The sequence below is a fragment of the Hakea prostrata genome, chromosome 5, assembly GCF_041222555.1.
Source record: "Hakea prostrata isolate BN-2017 chromosome 5, UWA_Hpros_2, whole genome shotgun sequence".
NCBI classification, from domain to species: Eukaryota; Viridiplantae; Streptophyta; class Magnoliopsida; order Proteales; family Proteaceae; genus Hakea; species Hakea prostrata.
This window is the reverse complement of record NC_142604.1, coordinates 10,206,754-10,231,377: the sequence shown is the minus strand read 5'-3', so window position 1 is coordinate 10,231,377 and position 24,624 is coordinate 10,206,754. Positions and strand designations below refer to the sequence as shown.

The window sequence follows — 24,624 nt, the reverse complement described above, 5'->3', positions numbered from 1 at the left end:
GTGATCAAAGATTGGCTGATGATCGAAATATCGGTCAGAACTTTCGTGAAGGTGACAGAGGGCCTAGGAGGATTGACGATCAACCTAGGCGGGATGATCGGTTCGACAGACCACAGGAAAGTACAACCGATTCAAATACAAGGTTGGATACAGGGGTGAGGACTCACTCGCCAACTGTTAGACAAATCGTTCGTGATGATCGAGCAGTTCGCGATGAGCGGAATGTTCGTGACGGACGGGACGTTCGTGATGATCGGATAGCTCGTGATGATCGTGTTGTTCGAGGTCGTGATCATAATGCTGAAGATCACTCGACTTATATTGGTCAGGAATTGGCCAACATCAATAAAAAACTAGGGCAGTTGGCTAGGGGAAGGATAACCGAGGATATTTACTCAGTTATTCGGATGACCCCCTTTGCCAAGGCAATTGTGGGATATCAGTTTCCCCACAACTTCCGTTTGCCTACCTTTTCTACATTCGATGGCTCCGGAGATCCTACGGCCCACATCGGCTATTATCAACAGACCATGGCAGTTGCAGGTAATTCTGATGAAATTCTCTGCAGGGTTTTTGGTTCATCTTTAACCGGAGCAGCACAAAAGTGGTTTTCGAACCTCCCATCTGGAAGGATCGTAAACTTTGATGATTTGGCGCGCAAATTCATAGGGCAATTCCAGAGTGGAATCCATGTCAAGAAAATGGAAGAAACCTTGTTTACCATCAGACAAGGAAAGAGCGAAACGATCAGAGAGTATTTGAAAAGATTCAACAGAGTAAGGATGGAGATAGAGAATTTGGATGAGCAAGTAGCTAAAACTGCTCTATTCACTGGACTCACTAACCGAAAACTTCTGGAGTTATTACTACAGGATATGCCTGCAACTATATGCTGAGTTGGTTCAGAGATGCCAAAAGTAGGCTGAAGTCATGGAGATCTTAGATGCGTGCCAGGGAGACAACAAAGCCTCCACTAAAGAACATAAGGCTCCTGAGAAAAAGCAGAAGCCAAAGAAGAATGTTCACGATCGGGTTGGAAAACCTCAGTCTTGGCGGCAAAGATCTCCCGGTAAAAGTGAGTATACTCCATTGAATGCTCCTCGGGCTGATATTCTGAATATCATCAAAAGGCGAAATATTTTGAAGTGGCCACCTAAAATTCCTTTGAAGCCTGGAGAGCAGCAAGATCGAGAAAAATATTGCCGATTCCACAAAGACTATGGTCATTATACAAATGACTGTCGTCATCTAAAAGCAGATATTGAGAGATTAATATCTCAGGGACATTTGTCCAATTTTGTTAGCAGAAGAAGGGAGGAGCCACGTGAGCCACGCGAGGCTGCTCCTAAAAGGGATCGTTCGGTTAGTTCAGAACGATCAAAGGAGGCTCTGAAGTCTAAGAAAGGCAAGGAGGTGGTTGATGCAACTCGATCACCGATCCTTACAATTTTCGGAGGTCCAGAACCCGAATCACTCCGGAGTTTAAAGGCAAAATCTAAATTTGTAAGAACCGGAGAGACGTAGAAGCGGAAGAAGCCAAACGGTGAAGATTCTATCACCTTTGGCGAGGAGGATGAAAGAGGCGTTTGTCTACCTCACGATGATGCCATAGTCATCAAGGTAGAGATTATGCGCCGAGAAGTGCATAGAGTTTTAGTTGATACAGGGTCTGCAGCTGACCTAATTTCTTATGAAGTGTATCAAAAGCTGAGGGTGGATGAGGACTTGATGGAGCCTTCATCCACGCATTTATATGGCTTTGCAGGATCATCTGCAGTAGCGGAAGGATCTGTCCAGTTGGACTTATCTATTGGAAGTTTTCCCAAGGAGACGACCGTCCGAATCAATTTTTTGGTGGTTCGGGAACTGCCAGCTTATAATGTTATCTTTGGGCGACCATCTTTGTCCAAGATAGGTGCTATTGTTTCGACGAAACACTTGAAGATAAAATTCCCGACTGACATGGGAATTGGTCAAGTTTCCTCTGACCAGAGGATCTCCCGGCAATGTTACGTTGCCTATTTAAAAGACAAGGAAGGCCAAAAGGAAGGTGACTGCCCTACCTATAGAAGTTCGAGATGATCGGGAAGAAGCAGAAATGCAAAGGCCCGAGCCAGTAGAAAAACTGGAGCAAATCCAACTGTGTACCGAGGATGAGAAAAATATTACTTATATCGGGTCTGAGCAGCTGGAGGAATTCAAGGATGAGTTGAAGTTTTTTCTTCAACAGAATAGTGACGTATTCACATGGTTTTCCGAAGACATGCCAGGAATTGATTGAGCTGTCGCAGAGCACAAACTCTGGATAGATCCGAAGGTGAAACCAGTTATCCAGAAAAGGAGAAATTTCTCCATTGAAAAATACGAGGCCGTTCGGGGCGAAGTTGAAAAACTGAAAAATTCTGGTTTCATAGAACCAATTGAGTGCCCAACTTGGTTCAAATGGTTCAACATGTACCATCAAGAATTCTCAATGGGACTGGAGTTGAGTTTAAAGTCCTTTTTGGTTAGGATTTGGTTTGCTAGTTCCTAGGTTAAGTCAGTATTGATTTCCTAGTTAGAGTCTGCTAATTATTTCCTTCTTTAAATGAAGTAATATTGATCTGAAGTCTTCACAATGAAACACTGAAGCTTCATGATGTAAACCATTTCTAGGGGGCAGCACAGGGCCTAGAGTTGCTTGACTCACTTTCCCAACCACTACGTCCCCTAATTCCCCAAGGGATATTTAGGTTATTTTCGCTATTCTCGTCAAGTCCAATTTAGGACATAACTGGGTGAGTCGTGCTAGATCTACTTTTATTTTTTTAATTGAGTCCTTAGTTTTTTAGTTTTTTAAAAAGTTTTGATTCGCTGCTACTGTTTTCTTGTCTATTGCACGAGCGTTAAGAAGGGCTAGGCCCTTGCTGTGAGAGCTAAACACCTAGGGCTTAAGTGCTATGCTATTGACTACTAAACCCAAAGGCTGAAGGAACCTTGCTGTTGTGAGCTAAATTCACCTATTCCTAACCTTCTTCTCTTGTTCAAAATCCTGCTGTTTCATGTAGTTCCGAGTTTCAGCTGATGCCGAGACGGGGGGGCACAATTTGAGCAATTTTAAACTAAGTTTAGTTCACTCAATCACTCTCAAATCACCAGTTATAGGCTTGCTGCTTATGCTCCAATCAAACAATCCCAGATCTTGTAATCCATCCATTGGAGCTGAACCAAATATGGAGCAGTATTTCTTCTCCTTGTTGACTACAAACTGACACTGCCTGATTGAACTTCTACAATCTGGTCTGGTAAAACTGTTTGGTTACTCGGAATATGAAAACTAATCTAACTGTTTGATTACTTGAACTAAATGAATTCCAGTCTTTTCTCAAGTACAACCATGTGTTTAGTAGTTCTGTTTCTACAATTCTCGTCAAATGATATCCGGAAACAAGTGAAGAAATTTGAAGAGGATTACAACACCTTCAAGTTGACTATGACGCTTTAGTTAGAAAAATTATGCATGGCTTAGGCTTGAGGGATAACATTTAGAATAGCCAACTAACTGTTTCATTGGTATGATTGGTTTGAGCAGGGCTGTAAAATTGGTTATATACAGTTTTCTCCTCCCCTTATTCTTCTCTTTTGTTGTTTTTTTGGGTAATTTGACATTCTATGCTCCCCTGTTTTGCTCAAATTTGAATTATTAGTTTATGTTTGAAACTTCTAATGAGTTTTAGGTCTGGAATCAATATATTCATTCAACCTTTAAGAATTCTCTACTTTTTGAGACTTTAGCTTACAGTTGGAGATGGTGCCCCAGCCTTCAAGAAGTCTATGTTCACTGAAATGGCATCGCCTTCTTCCTTCAAACCTGCCTTAACCATGTCCAGTTGGGCAGCTCGGAACCTCCTCACAATCTCTATGCTCTTCAAGAAGTTCTCCATGGCACCGTCGTCGTAAAGTTTTGACCCTAGTGGCTTTGATCACTAACCACCATGGACATCTCTCCTCAAAGAAAATACGATAATTTTCATTGGGTGATGCAATCCCTGCAGAGTTTCAAATCAAGGGTTTGCGATTCAAGGCCGATGGATTTGGCTTGAGAGTGAATGAAATCTGCAGCAGCATAGTATTCAGGGCAAGGTATTGTTGGAACCTGGAGATTATCTCCGTTGAATCATCTGGTAACGAAACAACTACTGTCGATATGAATAAGAAGAAGAGCATAATGGAAATTCTCTCCATTTTTTTTTCTTTCAGGAGAGAGAGCACTGAGAGTAGTGAAGTTATTCTTCCAGCTCCGTCTTTAAAGAGGTGAACCCTCCAGTTTGAAACCATTGCTCTAAGAGATTTCGAGAGATCAAACCAATGCAAAAGAAATTGCATGGAACAGAACCAAAAGTTTCCAGTCAACTAATTGGAGCAAAAACCATGCATTAGAAGGTTGTTAACGTAAAAGATGCATGCAATAATCATGCAGGAAATATATATTGTTTGATTTAGCGATTTAAGGATTCTTTTAATATTAAAAATAAAAATTTATGCATTTGATTCGCTTTGTGAAGATGTCACCAAGGTAGAGTGCTTACATCCGCAAAAGTAGAAGGAAGGGAGGAAGAGAGGGATAATAGGTAGTTCATTCCCGATTTCTGGTGGATATTTTAGCTGACGATTGTGGCTACAGAAAAAAATAGATATTCTTGGAAGAAGTTAGTTATGGCCGTTGGTATCCAACCCAAGTATCACAATGTTGAATTTCATATAAATTTGAATCTCCTGTTGAGAGGAAAATGGGAAAGATCATCCTGAAAACAAATTAAATTCCATCCAGGAAAAAGAAAAAGAAAAAGCCAAATAAAAAAGGGAAGAATTATGCAAGGTGCTATTCTCTTCTGGCTTTTCTTAACTTCTTTTACCTGGATTGTTAATGGAGAAAGAATCCTTGGAGAAAAAGCAGTTGCAACGACCCCTAAAAAGACAACAGCTGCACCAGGAGGCTCCGGCGGCACTTTCGACGTTATGCGTTATGGCGCTAAAGGAGATGGACGAAGCGACGATACCAACGTAATCAATCCTCAATTCTTAATTCTCATTCTTATTATTTTTTTCTTTTATGGTTTTGCAGAGAGAGATTATGAACCCAAAATTTTGCGAGGCTTTCATGGCGGCTTGGAAAGAAACATGTCAATCTTCGGGTTCAGCGACACTTTCCATACCAAAAGGAAGCTTCTTAGTTGGTCCCCTTAAATTCAAGGGGCCTTGCAAAAACACTGGTTCCCTTACTGTCCAGATGCAGGTGTATTTCTATAGTGAAAAAACCATTTCTTTCTTCTCAAAATAGATTGGATGGTCCCCTAACATGAGGTTTTCGATTATTTGTATAGGGTGACTTGAAGGCAATCACGGATTTGGGCAAGTATGATTCGGATGATTGGGTCGAGTTTGGATGGGTGACCGGATTGACGTTGACCGGAGGTGGGACTTTTGATGGCCAAGGCGCTGTATCATGGCCTGCCAATAAATGCCCTAAAAGTCTCACCAATTGTAAAGTTCTTCCAACAGTAAGTGGATATGGATTCAACTAATTTACTTGTTGGTTTTGTGTAATCTATCGTTTGGGTTTCATTAACAAAGGTAACTTATTTTGTTGCAGAGTGTGAAGTTTGTTAGCATGACCAAAACAGTAGTGAAGGGGATAAAGTCTTTAAATAGCAAGTTCTTCCACATTGCTTTGCTCAGTTGCACAGACTTCCAAGGGAGCGATATCACAATCACTGCACCAGGAGACAGCCCTAACACAGATGGAATCCACATAGAACGAAGCAGTGGTGTTAGCATCTCTAATTCTATAATTGGTACCGGCGATGATTGCATCTCCATCGGACAAGCCAATTCCAATGTCCACATCAATGGTATCACCTGCGGACCTGGTCACGGCATCAGGTTGGTGCATGAATCGATCTTGATCTTAAATCCTGCTACAAAACCTCAAATTCATTCACGAATTTTGTTGATATGATTGCTTCTTGTAGTGTTGGAAGCTTGGGGAAATACCCGAAGGAAGGTGATGTGAGAGGGCTTACTGTTGAAAATTGTAAATTAAGTGGAACAACGAATGGAATTAGGATCAAGACATGGCAAAACTCACCTGACGCCAGTGCGGCTTCTAACATGACCTTTGAACACATTGAAATGAAAAGTGTTACTAATCCAATCATCATCGACCAGACATATTGTCCTTACGCCAAATGTGATGAAAAGGTTAGTAGCTAGAAACCACCAAATTCGTTCATTGCTGCAACTTTTTTGCTTCGTTGAGGCGTTTTAACAAACACTTTGGAACATGACAAATGGATTAATATTGCAGGCACCATCAAAAGTTGCGTTGAGTGACGTGTCCTTCAGGCACATTACAGGAACTTCAGCTTCTCCAGTGGCAGTGACATTGGAGTGTAGCCAAGGGGTGCCATGTAAGAATGTGAATCTTGAAGATATTCACTTGGAACCTGCAACAGGAGGAACCGCAACTACGTCGTCGTGTCAGCATGTCAATGCCAAATATATTGGAACCCAGATTCCTCCAGCCTGTAAATCCACCCTGTAAACATAGGGTTCGGCTCCTCTCCAGAGGGTGAATATCTCCCCCGGGGGGCCCACTGAAATCTAACATCTTGCCAGGTGGAATATACCGATTCAAGGATTCTTTTTACCATAATTTTAATCTATGCCCCCCTTAGCCAATGGACGGTTAGTAGGATGGCAAGGAACCTGACTTCTCTCGAAAGTGAGAGGTCGTGGGATCAACCCTCCCGGCGGCATATGTAATATCTCCATCCCCCAATTTCCCTATGTATAACCAACTAAGAACACTCAGTTGGTTAACAGTTAATTCAATAAATTTTATGATGAAAATACCTTTGTGTCCTTTTGGATTTCGTTTATTTCTTTACTAATGTTGGGTCCCCTTAATGTAATATATTATGTGTGGGTCCCAGTCAGACTAACAATATTTGTCGTTATTAAGTATATTCAAATTTCAAACGTGACGGGACCAAAATGCCCCTTAGGTTATTTAATACTTTGTGTTAATATATGGTTTTAAAAAGAGATAATTGGTCACTAAGCATTAATTATATGGTTAATATTTTTAATAACACAATGTATTAAATAATATGAGGGCATTTTGGTCCTTCTCCATTTGAAATTTGAATATACTTAACGGCGGCTAACAATGTTTGTCTAGTTGGGACCCACACGTAATGTATTACGCTAAGGGGACCCAACATTAGTTTGTGGTCCACTAAGGGAACCCACATGTATGAAACATTTTTTTTTTAACCTACCAAAATAAATACAAGGAAAAAAAAAAAAAAAAAACTTACCAAACTAAACAAAATCACATCTTTCTTTCGTTCTGACTTCTTTTATTTTATCTTTATCCTTATTTTTTTGGTAAGGGTTCTTACTTTTATTCGACCTACCAAACAAATCTACAAAAAGAAAAAAAAAATAAGAACTTATCAAAAAATTCCCTCACAAAAACGCAAGTGAAGTTTGAAGCTTCAAACCTCTGCAAATTAAGGCGGAAGGCCAAGAATCTACTTCGAATCCATTGATTTAGCTCTTCATTTTTTGGTATTAAAGTATTGGTTTTCAACTTGATCATAGGTTTTGAACCTCTTCTTGAATCCTTTGTTGAGTTCTAAATTTCAGCAGCAAGAGCTCTGATCACCATGAAAGAGAATCTATTATGGGCGACGGTAGAGGCCTAAGTCATTATGGAGATTATTGTCAGAACAAACACCGCAAAATAGCGAATCGGAAAAGAAACAAAAATGAAAACATATAGAGATTTAACGTGGTTCACACACCGATGTGGTATACTACGTCCACGGGGAAGAATAAGAGATTTTCCAGCTTGTAAATGAAAGACAAAATGAGATCTTACAACCAATCGCTAAGAACGGTGTTACAAGAACTCTAATCGAAAATCTCAAATCTCTCAGTAATGTGGTAGGCGAACATAAGATACATATCTATAGACTCTAATCAGGAAACGGGTCAGGCCCAAGCCCACCTCTTCCACCACAGATCTCCGCAAACGGGTCATTCAGGTCGCCCACTAAAATATGTCGGTGCGGGTTCATCTTCCAAATCGGGTATAAGAATTCGGTCAAAGCATAACAATTCTAAGACCAGATTTTTATCAGAGGTTGCAACATTGAAGGATTACTATTTACCTAACTTGATATGTTCTGATAAAATTTTAATTCATTTTGTTTTTGTGTTGTACATGCTCGAGCGCTTTTGGTTGTCAAAATCCATGAGAAATAAAAATGAGATTTAACAGCAAGGGAAGAGACATTTTTGAACTCTGGGCCTTGACATTGAATAGAACATTGACTGCAGAGAACAAGTTCTTCTTTCGCAAGTCGCAGGTTTGGTGAGTTTTTTTCCTTCTTATTTATTTGAAGAGCTAAATGATGGATTTAACTGAACAATGGATTTAAGCAAACAGTTGGTCTTCCTCTTTGGTTTGAGAAGTTGCAGAGGAACGGTTTGTTTTTCTCCATTGTTTTCAAACCCTACCATTTATTTGCAGGGAGTTAGTTTGATGATTGGGTTAAATAAACGAAAGAAACTCGAAATAATACAAGGGTATTTTGGTCACAGAGAATTGTAAAATCAACGGTTTTTGTAAAGTTGTAGAAATCTATTTTGAACAAAAGGTGATTGGAACAAACTTCAAAATGTCCAGATGAAAATTACTTTTTATCTTATTTTCTTTCCTTGTATCCTAATCAAGAGGTCCAAATTACCTATGCGAGAGAGAGAAATTGTACCAAATGTCCAGATGAAAATTACTTTTATCTTATTTTGAACAAAAGATGACTAGGCTCATTGTCTACTTATTTTGAACTGATAAGACAGTGACCAACTAATAAAGCTGTAACTCTTTTTATCTGTTAGGAACCTACGAATCGAATGCAAAACTGTTAATATTAGAGCGATCAATCACACACAATCGAATAGAAAACAAGGAAGAAGGAGACACAGATTTTACCCTGATTCACCTCACGTGTGTCATCATTCATCAAGAAATAAATCAACACATTGCCTCATTGGCCATCAGAATTGACCCTCAGGTGATGATAAAATCTGGATTAGAACAATGTTCAGCAAGGGGAATACACGTTACATTTAATCAAGTACACTGGGCATCGGAGATTGTTTCCTCCATTTATGCATCTCTCTGTGTTGTGATTACCAAGTGAGGAAAATCCCTCTTCCCTACACACCACAATGAAGCTGAAGCATCTGTGATTGCTATAGGATATTGGCCATGTTTACTATTTTCACAACTCGTCTCTGGAAGCAGCATTCCTTGTGTTCTCAGTGTAGGATGTGTATGCTTTGATGATTGACTCATATATTTCAATTCCTTTCAAGTATTCCACTTGATTTAGAAACTGCAAAATCATATAAAGTAGTTAAGAACAATATTAATTGGATACCAAAAAATAGTTTACTGGGTCAAACAAATAAATATAATAAACGAAAATGAAAAGATCAGTAACCCGGCAAGAAAGCAGATAAATAGCAACAGGAAAGATAATTGTATCAGTTAAGGAATCCAAAAGTGTATAAGAAAATGTAAATAAAGGCTGCAATGTAAACATGCAAGTGAAAGAAGATTGCACTTCGACTTTAAGACTAGCACTGAAACATGCTCAAGGAAAAGATCTTTAAGGTTATATCTAACCCAGTCCAATTCCACATCCGATCTAGCTAGAGAATATTCCAGCCTAATGGCCTCCTGGCATGGAGGTAGGCTGATTCCTGAGTCACCATTATCTAAGATGCATTTGTAAAGTGGAGGAGGCTCAGCTAATAACCACCACACAGTAGGATTGATAGATGTAGCAGCAGATCATCAATAATAGAAGCTCGTAAAAATAAGATGGCTAACACCAAATTAGAAGGAAGCAAATTCTAGGTCATGCAACCGGCAGTTCAGTGTCAAATTGGTTTTGGGCTCCAAATTTGGTGAAGTTTCAATATGCAGAAGTGGAGGTATAAGATGGGAAAAAGAAAAGGATGTTGGCCTCAAAATTAGAAGGTCAATGCAATAGAACCATTCAGCCAACAGGAAGGCCTACATCTGGGATCATGCAGACCTCTTTTTAGTCTGGTTCAGTCCTCCAAAACCCTTCTGAGATAAGGCTAGAGTTTCAGAGAAAGGATGATCACTAGGAGTTATTGGCAAAGCAGGCAGAACTCTGATCGATCTGTAGGGTGGGTCTCAATTCTTCTCTGGAGGTGATCAGCAGCAGCAATCCTGGGTTTGATCACCTTCCAGCACTAGTTGATTGGAAAAGTAAGTTGAAGTCTCAAAGCGCTGCAGCAGTCAAGGGAATATCAGCACCAGGGAGTCTAGTAAGGGGGACGATAGATCACATGGCGAGGTGATAAGAGCGGGTTGCCTTTATGGGCAGGTTATAATATATAAGCTCAAGTATTGAACCCAAAAATAGCACGTTAGTGATGCATCCAAAATCTGCTCAGCCCTTAGATCTCCTCGTGATGACTTGCAAAACGAAAGCGTCAGATGTGGCCCGACCGCGGGGGTCGGGAGTCCACCTCCGAAGGCTAAGTCAATTGATGAACTTAATCACAAATGGCTTTGCTAGAAGCACAGAGATAAGGAATGAAGAACTGGAAAAGGTGATCTAGATCGTAAGCCTTTGATAGTTTATGTCTACCAGTGTGTGTGTGAATCTCTGTCCCTCACCTCGTATGGCAGTGAGGTTTATATAGAGTGTACTTTCGAATCTCCTTCGTTGGATGCACTTGAGCCTTCTTCGGGTAGTCGTTGGATCTTAACAGTTAGATCCCTTGAGCGATAGACTTCTACTAGTTTGGACTAGTAGAGGACTCCTGAGATAACCTCTAGGTTATGTGATGATTATCCCTTCGATAATGATTAGCCGCAGCCGTCAGTTTGAGTCTGCCATCATTAGGGTAGTTAACCTAATCCATAAGTTGGATTAGGGCGTGCTTGTAGCTGAATAAGTTTTCTTCCTCAGCAAGCCATCTTACGGATTCGGTTCGCTTGGGAGCCCGGTTCGAGGATCAAACCAAGTATGAACCCGGTTCGATCATATTTTCTCCATATCACGAGCCCCCAAGACCAAGCGTTCGGTCGATCCCGAGGGCTTGGTTTTTAACTGGGTTCTTCATCAGGCAATAGTCTCTGCGTGTTCCATTAAATGTCATATCACATTTAATGCGGTGGTCACTTTTCCTTGAGCGTTGTGAGGGTAATGCCACGTGTCTCCTTGCAGTCGATCTGTCATGGCTCACGTAACCCAAGCGACGGTTTCCGAACGCCTGTTTCGGATTCGTGAGTTCAAACTTTCAAAATGTCTTCTAATCTCGATCGTCGATTTTGAATCAATCTCGATCGTTCAGATTCCCGAACACTCGTGCGGGTGCTTTAAAAGCGGTTCGTTGTCTTCGTAGGTTTTATTCTTCTTGTCTGGAATTTGAACTTTTGTCGTCTGCTTCGCACCTTCCTGCTCTCAAGCTTTTGCCTCACTGAATCAGTCAGTTTACTGGTCTTTTTCTTTTTGTACCTTACTGAAATAAATAATGGCGGATAATAGGGTTTCTCTGGTACCCAATGTTAGTAATAGTAGTGGTAATGAAGCTTTTGCTTCCCCTCCTTCCGACAAGTCGGATAGTGATAACAAAACCCTAAGTGTCCTCCGCCGCGAGTTTGCTGAAGTTTCTCAAAAAAGTTTAGAGAGAAAAACCGGAACTCCTTCCGTCATTCCTGAGTCTGGATCTTCCAAGACTTCTAGGGTAACTGCCGAGTCTTCTAGGCAGCCTCAAACTTCCAGGTCCGATGGCGGACCTGGCTCTGTTCCCTCCGTTTTCAAGGAGGAAACCCTTCTTTCAGCAATCCAAGATTTTGATTTTCCTTCCTCTTATCAGGTTAGGGCTCCCCATCCTGATGAGAGGGTTGATTCAACCCTTTTGGGTGAGTTTTCTTTGTATATAGATGCATTGGAAAGCGGGGTTCGCTTTCCCTTTTTTAATCCTTTGTTCTCAGCCGTTCTAAATCATTGGGACATTTGCCCTGGAATGCTCCTTCCCAATATCTGGCGTCTCATCGTCGGCTTCTTGGGTTTGTGTTTTGAACTTGGCATTACGCCATCTCTTTCTCTCTTTGTGCATTTTCAGGTTCTTTCTATCTCCCATCCTCCCGGCTGGGTTTTTCTGTCCAAACGCAATAAAGCTGAACTTGATTGGAGGGGCAGCATCCTTGTCAAAGGAACTTGTCCTTCTAACCACAAAAGAAGGCGCGAACGATACTTTTTCTGTCGAGCGCCTACATCAGATCTTAACTTCCCGACCGTCTAGAGGCGGTGTACTTATTCTTCTGAGAATAACCAAGGCCTTCCCTTATCCAAAGAAGATGAGACGGCCATCAGGAAGATCAAATCCATTCCATGGTATCAAGAGATACATGGACTTGAGGTGGAGTATAACTCCATTCTTCAGTACTGGGGCTTGGCTCATTGTGAGCTTCTAACCATCATCTTTTAATTTTACTGAAGTGATACGTCTTTAATTTTGACTCTTGCTCTTCTTTGCAGTGCCTCCCTCACGAACATTCCGCTCCTCACGAACTGCTCGATCATCACGAACAGTTCTTCGACAGGTTGGTGAGTGAGTTCTCACCCCTGTGTCCAACCTTGTATTTGAATCGGTTGTACTTTCCTGCGGTCTATCGAACCGATCGTCTCGCCTAGGTTGATCGTCAATTCTCCTAGGTCCTCGGTCACCTTCACGAAAGTTCTGACCGATATTCCGGTCTTCAGCCAATCTTTGATCACACGGTTGATCACGTGGTAACGCACGCCTCCCTGAATCGCGATGATCAGGTTCTTGTGGTAAAACCACTCGTCTGGTGAGTACGCGGAGTGCTTGGCTCACCTCCAAGAGTTGAATCTTCACTTGATTCAATTGATCTTGGAATGTATCTGGAGGATTATGTCCTCCCTAACCACCATCTACCTCAATAGGATGTTGGCTTCCCTGGGGAACGTCTGGATTGTTCACTCCAGGAATCTGAACACCGGAATCGCGTTGTGTGCGTAGGCTGCTGCCGATCTAGTCACCATGGCTTTACAAGTCTTTCCCACAGACGGCGCCAAATGAAGTGTCCAAAATTTGCTCAGCCCTAGACTCCTCGGAGACCGCAAACGAAGCCGAGGGCCCGACCGCGGGGCGGAGTCCACCTCCGAAGGCTAAGTCGGGATGAACAATCACAAACGCCGCAGAAGCACGAGCTAAGGAATGAAGAACCGGGAAGGTGATCAGATCGAAGCCTCAATAGTTTATGCTACCGGGTGTGGAACCCGCCCCACCTCGTATGGCGGGAGGAGGAATAGAGGACCCGAATCCCTCATTGGATGCACTGAGCCTCTTCGGGTAGTCGTGGATCTTAACGGTAGACCGTGAGCAACAGACCACAGTTTGGACTAGTAGAGGACCCCGAGATAACCTCTAGGTTAGCGATGATTATCCCTTCGATAAGATTAGCCGAGCCGCGGGACGCCACATAGGGTAGTTAACCTAACCATAAGTGGATTAGGGCGCGAGCGAATAAGCCCCCAAGCCATCTACGGATCGGTCGCCGGGAGCGAGCACCCCGCTCGACCGGAGCGAGGATCAAACCAAGTATGAACCAGGTTGACAACTCCATATCGAGTATAGGCGAGACCCAATTAGAACAGAAACTAAGAAAAGGAAACATAGGTTGGCAAAAGCTAAAATAGAAACAACAACAAATAAATACAACAAAACCCATGTCAAAAAAGGGACCCCAGAGACCACATGTCAATAGAACCCGAAGCATATCTCAGAAATGCAAATAGAAGTGGATTGAAAAACAAATGGAAAAAAAAAAAAAAAAAAAAAAGAAAAAAAAAAAAAAAAGAACAAGATGGAAAAATATGGGACATGAAAACAAAAGACACAAGAGGAAAATGTAAAACACACCCAATGGTCGGGAGCGAAAGGAGCCATAGAAAACCAAGCGCAACCCGCCGAAGTACGAGAACGGAGCGAAAACCGGGCTAAGGCCTAGCCCGCCCCCTAAAGTCCCACCATGGATGAGCAAGGAGAAGCCGCCCAAACACAGAGTGAAAACCGCCAAACGCCCAACAAAAAAAGAAAAGAATTGGAAAATAAACCCAAAAAACAAACCAAAGATGCGCCCCAAAAAGATAAGAACAAAACACGAGCAAGAGACGAAGGATAAAATAAAAAGGAAAAGAAGCCGGAGATAAAGAGCCCAGACCAAAGAAAAGCACCAGGAGGACAAAACAGGAGAAAGAGCGAAAAAACAAAAAACAAGGAAGCAGCGCCGCAAAAACCAAGCACAAGAGAAGTCACAAAGTGGAGAAAAGCATAACAGGTGAGCACAGAACAAGACAGAAACAAAGGAAGCCCAGAGACAAAGCTCTCAAGGAAGATCATTAGAACTATAAATAAAAGCCGGACCGAGCAAGAACAAGGCCACCGGCCACCCCCCCCCTCAAGCAACCGGAAAATCTAGAACAGGCATCGAACAAGAATCAACAGGACGCCCCGCCCCAACCCCACTAGGCAGCCCCAACCCCGAAAGGCATGGGCCCCAACAAGCACCAAGACAGAAATACACAAAAGGCCCAAGGGAATCTACCTATTTGACAACCGAGCACACAGCAAACCGAGCAACGCACACGAGCAGGACCCACGCAAAGAAGCGAAACGGATTCAAGACCAAGAGCCAGGGCATAAGAGCAAGTCAAACAGACCCCAAACCCCAAAAAAACACACCGACTACCGGAGAATCAAGAGCCCACAAACCACAAAGACCTAAGGACACCCAACGAGACCAGAGCAAACAAGAAGCAGCCAGACGAAAGCAGCAGAACACGCCCAGGGAACAGAAGAGAAAGCGCAAAACCGACAAGCCGCCAAGGGAGCGGGCGACCCCGGGCACAAGACGTCCGGAGACGAGCGACAAAAGAAAAACAGCGGGCACCCGGCGGCACAAGAAGCACAAAGTCCACGGAACACGGAAGGGAGAAAAACAACCAAGAGGGAGGAAAGAAAGAAAACAGGACACAACAACAAAGCACAAAAACAGAACCAACACACACGGAAAACACCACCACGGCCAACGCACCACCACGTCCGAACAAACCAACACCCGCACACGACCACCCCAACAAACCCACCCCAACCCCGCCCAAGCAATAGGACATGGAGTGTAATTAAGATTAGAGGATTCCCCCCGGCAAGGGATGGTGGTTGATCTGCTTACTTATGGACATTGGGTTGCAAAGTTTATGTGGTGTTTCTCCTACTCGGCATTATATGGATAGTATCTTTGATCCTGTTATACTTATGGACTTTGTTCATCTTCAACATCGTCGATTGTTTTTATTATTGGATGGTTCTATTGACATGAAGAATTAAAGTTTTTTTTAAGTTGGTGTTGATTATCTCCTGGGTGAAGTTTTCTCAGTGTTTATTGACATCTGTCATTGTTACACGATTCAAGATTGGTGCTACCTTTCAACTTTGTTCTTACTGTGCAACCTGAAGTTTTCTTTGTGTACACTCCAGCTTGAGGGGGAGTGTTGAAGTATATGCAAGTCTGTAGTATTTTACTGTTCAGTAAAAACTGTGTTACTATTCACGTGAACAGTAAAAACTGCGTAGTTTCTATTTCTAATGTAGAAGTCTTGCTACATAAGTTTTGGGAGTTTTTAGAAAGCATAGTTTCTATTTTGGTGGTAGTTTGCATTTTCAGAATTTTCTATTTTAGCAGCTAGGAAGTTACTAAAGTTGTAATTTTTTGTTTCCTTTTTCTAGAGGACAATTACTTGTCTCTCAAGTTGTATTAGATTTATTAGAAGCTATAAGTAAAAGGGCTCTGTGTTTCTAGACTCATAAGCAAGAATCACAGGCCTTTTCTACGGGTTCTTCATCTCTCTTCTCTTCTTCTTTTTCTCTCTTTTCTTTGTTCAAGTTCAACTGCTGTTTTGATTATTTAATGCTTGTTTTCTAACAACAAGTACAGCTAGTACAGTGATGGCTATAGTCATTTTCTTTACTCTCTTCCTTTCAACTGATTATGTGAACATAAAATAGTGGCAACTTCTCCAATCCCAGTTCAATGGTAATGGAATTAATACATTAAACAGAAAAGGCTGGGTAAGCTGCCTAGCACCTTATGTCGATCTCTCCCCCCTTTGAGGGTTAAGGGGGTCATTTTAGAAAAGCAAGGGAGGAAGGAGATAATAGATTTATAGGGGGCTAGGCTAGCTTACAGAATACCACTATCAATACCCATCCCTCTCCCTGAATTAGATGCTTCCTTCTCACATTTCTAGCTATGTTCCCAAATTTTTAGAAAATCTTCCAAGTCCTTCCATACCTCAAATGTCATGTTGCGTGAAGAAGGTGCCCACTCCTCTTCAATCCGTTTCTCGAACATTTTCTCATCAGCAGTAGGTGGGATTCTGATTCAGCTTCAGATGGCTGCAGATTCATAACAAACCCCTGACAGAAGGAATACATCAGTCATATCAGAAAGGTATACTAAAATCAGAAAGAAAAAGCTTGCAGGGTGGGGGTTGCTTAATAATCTGTTGATAGTTTTATGGAGTGCTTTTTCTGAACTTTGGGGCCATGGGGAATGCCAAGCCGTTGATAAAAAAATAAGGCTACACTGCTATCCAATGGAAGTGGCAGCGGTTACATGTTGGGCCAAGAGAAAATAGTCTCCAACTGAAACAAATTCCACAATTCCTTTTAGAAATGGCTCCTTTGCATGCCCTGGGCAAAAAGAAAATTTGTAGTTGTGTATGACTCCTCCCAGGCATGATTACTCATTGTTCAGTTCAATATACACATGTAAGTTGAGGTTTCATCCTCAGTGAAATTACCCCTTCTTTTTGCTCATCCTTAAACTGCTTGTATACTAATCTCTTCCCTTGTTTCAATGCTTCCTGTTTTGTTCATTGCATGGTTTTCACCTACTAAATATAAGCTTGAAAAAGGATAACTTCCTAAATCATCTCCTGAGTTTGATCAGTAATAATTAAAGTTGACAGATAGCTGTGGTTAGAGTACAATCAAAATATTGTTTCTGAGAAGCTTTGTTATTTGTAGGTCCAGTGACCCGAAGTAAGGCAAGAAGTCATCTTTGGGCCATTTCTGTTGAAGACTTGATGGCTGGATTGGAATCCATGAGTGTTGATGCTAGTGTCCCAATGGTGGAAACTGCACCCGGATGAAGATTGGATTAGTTGATGGTCTTGGAGTGGTCTCTGTATTGATTCAAAGGCATTTCTAACTCCTAGGTATGTCACTCTAGGTGTGTGCAAAACCCCTTGATGTTTGGACTTGATCTGAGCCTTCAATTCATTGTTTTGAAGTTGCTGTCTTGATTGGTCGACTCATTGGTCGATTGGACCAATCGACCAATTGATTCTGTTTTTGAAATTTGAATCCTGTCTCTTCTATTTAAGTCTAATCTCAGGAATACTCCGCCTCCTCTGCCTCCTAAGCCTTTGGAATGAGTTAGAACCCTAATCTAACCCATTCCCTTGCATTCTTTGGTGATTTCTCGCAAAGACTTGAAGAATTCTTCATCTTCCTTCGGCAAAGGTATGATTTCACTCACTCTCTCTTCTATCTCTGATTTCTTTCTTTTATTATGTTCTTCATTGAGATCAGAAAGATGATGAAGCATTCTTATAATCATCAATTCTCTGATCTCACCATATTCTTTAAGACTCATGATCATCATCATTATCTTAAACCTTGCCTGTTGAATTCTTGAAAACCTAACCCTAATCCTTTGAAACCCTAACCTGTGTGATTGTCTGGAGAACTTTTGGTAACCTACCTTGTGAAAGGGAAATCCTTTTTGGGTGACATTATGTTAACCTAAAACTTAATCATCTATATTTTCCTGTTTTGATTTGTCTTTGTTCATTCAGATCTCACAATTATTTGTCCAGGGAGCCAAAAGGGTGAAACCCTACTTTTCTTGGATCAAACCCAGAAACCCCCTTGTTGATCATGTTAACCCAATTATTATGTTTTCTTTACTAGATCTGAATTCTTTCATATCGTAGTTCATAATCTTTAATTTTTCTATTTTCCCCTCCTAACCTTTGTTCAACCTAATTAGGTTAACCTCATGATTTCTAGGTTGTAACTTGAGAACTTGTTTTGATTTATGATTTGATATCCTCTATACCCTAGAATACTACCATGATAATTCCCCTCTGATTTGTACTCTTTTGAACCATCGAATTCGGTTCTGGATTCTCAAAATTCGGATTCTTGCAAGCCACTGTCTGCATTGGTCGACTCATTGGTCGACTGGTCCAGCAGACCAATCAATCGACCAATGAGTACAGCAACCTCAATCTTGGTCTGTTTCGATTGATTTATGATCTTTTCCTTTATGCATCTTTCCTAACATGTTGGGTGCACTTTTTTAGGACTGTCTTTTCAGGTTTTGTCAAGGTCATACTTGATTCTTTAAGTTTCTATTCGAGTTAGAAGGCAAGGACAGTTAATTCCTTAACTGCATAGATTACTTGTTCTGTGGTTTCTACTTTATGAAAATATGAGATTACCTACTGTTATTGTATTTTAATTTTGATCTCCTACTATGGGAACAGTAGCACTTGTTTATATCATCTTTTTCATTATTTATGTTATATGAATTACTTATTATTGCTTAATCTGATGTCGCTTTTACGTTCTCTTTTATATGATGAACTAGTGGTTGTGTATGTCATGACTGATTTGAGAATGTGTTTGATTAAGTTTGGTTTGGGATTGGGAGGTGTCCTTTTGACACTTCTGTCCTTGGACATTATCGGAAATAGTATGGGATGTTTCCGGGGTTGCCCATCGACACTTTCCCGAATCAATGGTTGTCATACCTAGGGATGTCTAGCAGTGTTTGGCTAGGATACTTATGCCAATTGGTTGTGAGAGAGTGTGTTGACTTAACCCCCTGCCATGGTTTGCCCGAGAGGGATGCCGGACCCACTACCAACAGGAGCCGTATGCATGACCTACCCAAAGAAGCACAAGTTGATGAAGCGTATTACACGCAAAGTGCTGGCAACGATCAAGAATACTTTGATGATTCCCTGGCGGATCAAGCTGCGCACTACTTTTGAGAACTGCATAGAGTTAGAACGGATTCATTGGATTGACGGAGTCCATACTTATGAAGACGTTATCTATAAACTTGAAGACGCTTGATCTTAGTTTATTTCTTAGTACTCTTGTTTCAGTTGAAATTCCTTTTGATTTCCGTACTACGTTCCGCTATTTTTGGTGAAGTGAGTTTCCGCCTCATTTTACTCCTTTTTGATATCATTGGATATCTGGTATCTTTCCGCACTATGATTATACTGATTATTCATTTTTGTTTTGAACCTTGTTTGTATTATTAAAACTTGATTTATTTCCTGTTTATGATTATGTTATTGTATATGTGGGAGGATGATTTCCTCGATACTTGATCTTCGGGGCTGTGGATCACACTCTCGGGTATGCCAGTTAGGGTACCGGCTGGGAGGATGTGACACAATCCCTGCAGAGTTTCAAATCAAGGGTTTGCGATTCAAGGCCGATGGATTTGGCTTGAGAGTGAATGAAATCTGCAGCAGCATAGTATTCAGGGCAAGGTATTGTTGGAACCTGGAGATTATCTCCGTTGAATCATCTGGTAACGAAAAAACTACTGTCGATATGAATAAGAAGAAGAGCATAATGGAAATTCTCTCCATTTTTTTTTCTTTCAAAAGAGAGAGCACTGAGAGTAGTGAAGTTGTTCTTCCAGCTCCGTCTTTAAAGAGGTGAACCCTCCAGTTTGAAACCATTGCTCTAAGAGATTTCGAGAGATCAAACCAATGCAAAAGAAATCGCATGGAACAGAACCAAAAGTTTCCAGTCCCCTAATTGGAGCAAAAACCATGCATTAGAAGGTTGTTAACGTAAAAGATGCATGCAATAATCATGCAGGAAATATATATTGTTTGATTTAGCGATTTAAGGATTCTTTTTAATATTAAAAATAAAAATTTATGCATTTGATTCGCTTTGTGAAGATGTCACCAAGGTAGAGTGCTTACATCCGCAAAAGTAGAAGGAAGGGAGGAAGAGAGGGATAATAGGTAGTTCATTCCCGATTTCTGGTGGATATTTTAGCTGACGATTGTGGCTACAGAAAAAAAAATAGATATTCTTGGAAGAAGTTAGTTATGGCCGCTGGTATCCAACCCAAGTATCACAATGTTGAATTTCATATAAATTTGAATCTCCTGTTGAGAGGAAAATGGGAAAGATCATCCTGAAAACAAATTAAATTCCATCCAGGAAAAAGAAAAAGAAAAAGCCAAATAAAAAAGGGAAGAATTATGCAAGGTGCTATTCTCTTCTGGCTTTTCTTAACTTCTTTTACCTGGATTGTTAATGGAGAAAGAATCCTTGGAGAAAAAGCAGTTGCAACGACCCCTAAAAAGACAGCAGCTGCACCAGGAGGCTCCGGCGGCACTTTCGACGTTATGCGTTATGGCGCTAAAGGAGATGGACGAAGCGACGATACCAACGTAATCAATCCTCAATTCTTAATTCTCATTCTTATTTTTTTTTTCTTTTATGATTTGCAGAGAGAGATTATGAACCCAAAATTTTGCAGGCTTTCATGGCGGCTTGGAAAGAAACATGTCAATCTTCAGGTTCAGCGACACTTTCCATACCAAAAGGAAGCTTCTTAGTTGGTCCCCTTAAATTCAAGGGGCCTTGCAAAAACACTGGTTCCCTTACTGTCCAGATGCAGGTGTATTTCTATAGCGAAAAAACCATTTCTTTCTTCTCAAAACAGATTGGATGGTCCCCTAACATGAGGTTTTCGATTATTTGTATAGGGTGACTTGAAGGCAATCACGGATTTGGGCAAGTATGATTCGGATGATTGGGTCGAGTTTGGATGGGTGACCGGATTGACGTTGACCGGAGGTGGGACTTTTGATGGCCAAGGCGCTGTATCATGGCCTGCCAATAAATGCCCTAAAAGTCTCACCAATTGTAAAGTTCTTCCAACAGTAAGTGGATATGGATTCAACTAATTTACTTGCTGGTTTTGTGTAATCTATCGTTTGGGTTTCATTAACAAAGGTAACTTATTTTGTTGCAGAGTGTGAAGTTTGTTAGCATGACCAAAACAGTAGTGAAGGGGATAAAGTCTTTAAATAGCAAGTTCTTCCACATTGCTTTGCTCAGCTGCACAGACTTCCAAGGGAGCGATATCACAATCATCGCACCAGGAGAGACAGCCCTAACACGAGATGGAATCCACATAGAACGAAGCAAGTGGTGTTAGCATCTCTAATTCTGTAATTGGTACCGGCGATGATTGCATCTCCATCGGACAAGCCAATTCCAATGTCCACATCAATGGTATCACCTGCGGACCTGGTCACGGCATTAGGTTGGTGCATGAATCGATCTTGATCTTAAATCCTGCTACAAAACCTCAAATTCATTCACGAATTTTGTTGATATGATTGCTTCTTGTAGTGTTGGAAGCTTGGGGAAATACCCGAAGGAAGGTGATGTGAGAGGGCTTACTGTTGAAAATTGTAAATTAAGTGGAACAACGAATGGAATTAGGATCAAGACATGGCAAAACTCACCTGACGCCAGTGCGGCTTCTAACATGACCTTTGAACACATTGAAATGAAAAGTGTTACTAATCCAATCATCATCGACCAGACATATTGTCCTTACGCCAAATGTGATGAAAAGGTTAGTAGCTAGAAACCACCAAATTCGTTCATTGCTGCAACTTTTTTGCTTCGTTGAGGCGTTTTAACAAACACTTTGGAACATGACAAATGGATTAATATTGCAGGCACCATCAAAAGTTGCGTTGAGTGACGTGTCCTTCGTGCACATTACAGGAACTTCAGCTTCTCCAGTGGCAGTGACATTGGAGTGTAGCCAAGGGGTGCCATGTAAGAATGTGAATCTTGAAGATATTCACTTGGAACCTGCAACAGGAGGAACCGCAACTACGTCGTCGTGTCAGCATGTCAATGCCAAATATATTGGAACCCAGATTCCTCCAGCCTGTAAATCCACCCTATAAACATAGGGTTCGGCTCCTCCTCTCCGAGGGTGAATATCTCCCCGGGGGCCCACTGAAATCTAACATCTTGCCAGGTGGAATATACCGATTCAAGGATTCTTTTTACCATAATTTTAATCTATGCCCCCCTTAGCCAATGGACGGTTAGTAGGATGGCCAGGAACCTGACTTCTCTCGAAAGTGAGAGGTCGTGGGATCAACCCTGCCGGCGGCATATGTAATATCTCCATCCCCCAATTTCCCTATGTATAACCAACTAAGAACACTCAGTTGGTTAACAGTTAATTCAATAAATTTTATGATGAAAATACCTTTGTGTACTTTTGGATTTCGTTTATTTCTTTACTAATGTTGGGTCCCCTTAATGTAATATATTATGTGTGGGTCCCAGTCAGACTAACAATATTTGTCGTTATTAAGTATATTCAAATTTCAAACGTGACGGGACCAAAATGCCCCTTAGGTTATTTAATACTTTGTGTTAATATATGGTTTTAAAAAGAGATAATTGGTCACTAAGCATTAATTATATGGTTAATATTTTTAATAACACAATGTATTAAATAATATGAGGGCATTTTGGTCCTTCTCCATTTGAAATTTGAATATACTTAACGGCGGCTAACAATGTTTGTCTAGTTGGGAGCCACAAGTAATGTATTACGCTAAGGGGACCCAACATTAGTTTGTGGTCCACTAAGGGAACCCACATGTATGAAACATGTTTTTTTTAACCTACCAAAATAAATACAAGGAAAAAAAAAAAAAAAAAAAACTTACCAAACTAAACAAAATCACATCTTTCTTTCGTTCTGACTTCTTTTATTTTATCTTTATCCTTATTTTTTTGGTAAGGGTTCTTACTTTTATTCGACCTACCAAACAAATCTACAAAAAAAAAAAAAAAATAAGAACTTATCAAAAAATTCCCTCACAAAAACGCAAGTGAAGTTTGAAGCTTCAAACCTCTGCAAATTAAGGCGGAAGGCCAAGAATCTACTTCGAATCCATTGATTTAGCTCTTCATTTTTTGGTATTAAAGTATTGGTTTTCAACTTGATCAGAGGTTTTGAACCTCTTCTTGAATCCTTTGTTGAGTTCTAAATTTCAGCAGCAAGAGCTCTGATCACCATGAAAGAGAATCTATTATGGGCGACGGTAGAGGCCTAAGTCATTATGGAGATTATTGTCAGAACAAACACCGCAAAATAGCGAATCGGAAAAGAAACAAAAATGAAAACATTTAGAGATTTAACGTGGTTCACACACCGATGTGGTATACTACGTCCACGGGGAAGAATAAGAGATTTTCCAGCTTGTAAATGAAAGACAAAATGAGATCTTACAACCAATCGCTAAGAACGGTGTTACAAGAACTCTAATCGAAAATCTCAAATCTCTCAGTAATGTGGTAGGCGAACATAAGATACATATCTATAGACTCTAATCAGGAAACGGGTCGGGCCCAAGCCCACCTCTTCCACCACAGATCTCCGCAAACGGGTCATTCAGGTCGCCCACTAAAATATGTCGGTGCGGGTTCATCTTCCAAATCGGGTATAAGAATTCGGTCAAAGCATAACAATTCTAAGACAAGATTTTTATCAGAGGTTGCAACATTGAAGGATTACTATTTACCTAACTTGATATGTTCTGATAAAATTTTAATTCATTTTGTTTTTGTGTTGTACATGCTCGAGCGCTTTTGGTTGTCAAAATCCATGAGAAATAAAAATGAGATTTAACAGCAAGGGAAGAGACATTTTTGAACTCTGGGCCTTGACATTGAATAGAACATTGATTGCAGAGAACAAGTTCTTCTTTCGCAAGTCGCAGGTTTGGTGAGTTTTTTTCCTTCTTATTTATTTGAAGAGCTAAATGATGGATTTAACTGAACAATGGATTTAAGCAAACAGTTGGTCTTCCTCTTTGGTTTGAGAAGTTGCAGAGGAACGGTTTGTTTTTCTCCATTGTTTTCAAACCCTACCATTTATTTGCAGGGAGTTAGTTTGATGATTGGGTTAAATAAACGAAAGAAACTCGAAATAATACAAGGGTATTTTGGTCACAGAAAATTGTAAAATCAACGATTTTTGTAAAGTTGTATATACTTGCTCATTTCTGAAAACCACAGGGGAACCAAATGCAGAAGAAATCTATTTTGAACAAAAGGTGACTAGAACAAACTTCAAAATGTCCAGATGAAAATTACTTTTTATCTTATTTTCTTTCTTTGTATCCTAATCAAGTGGTCCAAATTACCTATGCGAGAGAGAGAAATTGTACCAAATGTCCAGATGAAAATTACTTTTATCTTATTTTGAACAAAAGATGACTGGGCTCATTGTCTAGTTATTTTGAACGGATAAGACAGTGACCAACTAATAAAGCT

The 24,624-nt window shown here is 40.8% G+C and overlaps 1 protein-coding gene and 1 pseudogene across 1 annotated transcript; both read left to right on the top strand.

Annotated features, from left to right (window-relative positions):
• The first annotated feature begins 4,851 nt into the window (after positions 1-4,851).
• On the top strand, positions 4,852-6,583 carry LOC149015041 (exopolygalacturonase-like). The gene is made up of 6 exons (XM_089156489.1): positions 4,852-5,043; positions 5,135-5,275; positions 5,364-5,540; positions 5,633-5,922; positions 6,012-6,240; positions 6,347-6,583. The coding sequence occupies exons 1-6, from the start codon at positions 4,852-4,854 to the stop codon at positions 6,581-6,583; spliced, it is 1,266 nt and encodes a 421-aa protein (XP_089012615.1).
• Positions 6,584-20,498: 13,915 nt separating this feature from the next.
• LOC149015040 (exopolygalacturonase-like) lies at positions 20,499-22,232 on the top strand (annotated as a pseudogene).
• The last annotated feature ends 2,392 nt before the right edge of the window (positions 22,233-24,624 follow it).

What these genes read in the sequence shown, in the direction of transcription:
- LOC149015041 (XM_089156489.1), top strand. Translation starts at nt 4,852, where the DNA reads ATGCAAGGTGCTATTCTCTTCTGGCTTTTCTTAACTTCTTTTACCTGG. An exon ending in GACGAAGCGACGATACCAAC is followed by an intron (nt 5,044 to 5,134) that starts GTAATCAATCCT and finishes AAATTTTGCGAG; the next exon opens with GCTTTCATGGCGGCTTGGAA. An exon ending in ACGCCAAATGTGATGAAAAG is followed by an intron (nt 6,241 to 6,346) that starts GTTAGTAGCTAG and finishes TTAATATTGCAG; the next exon opens with GCACCATCAAAAGTTGCGTT.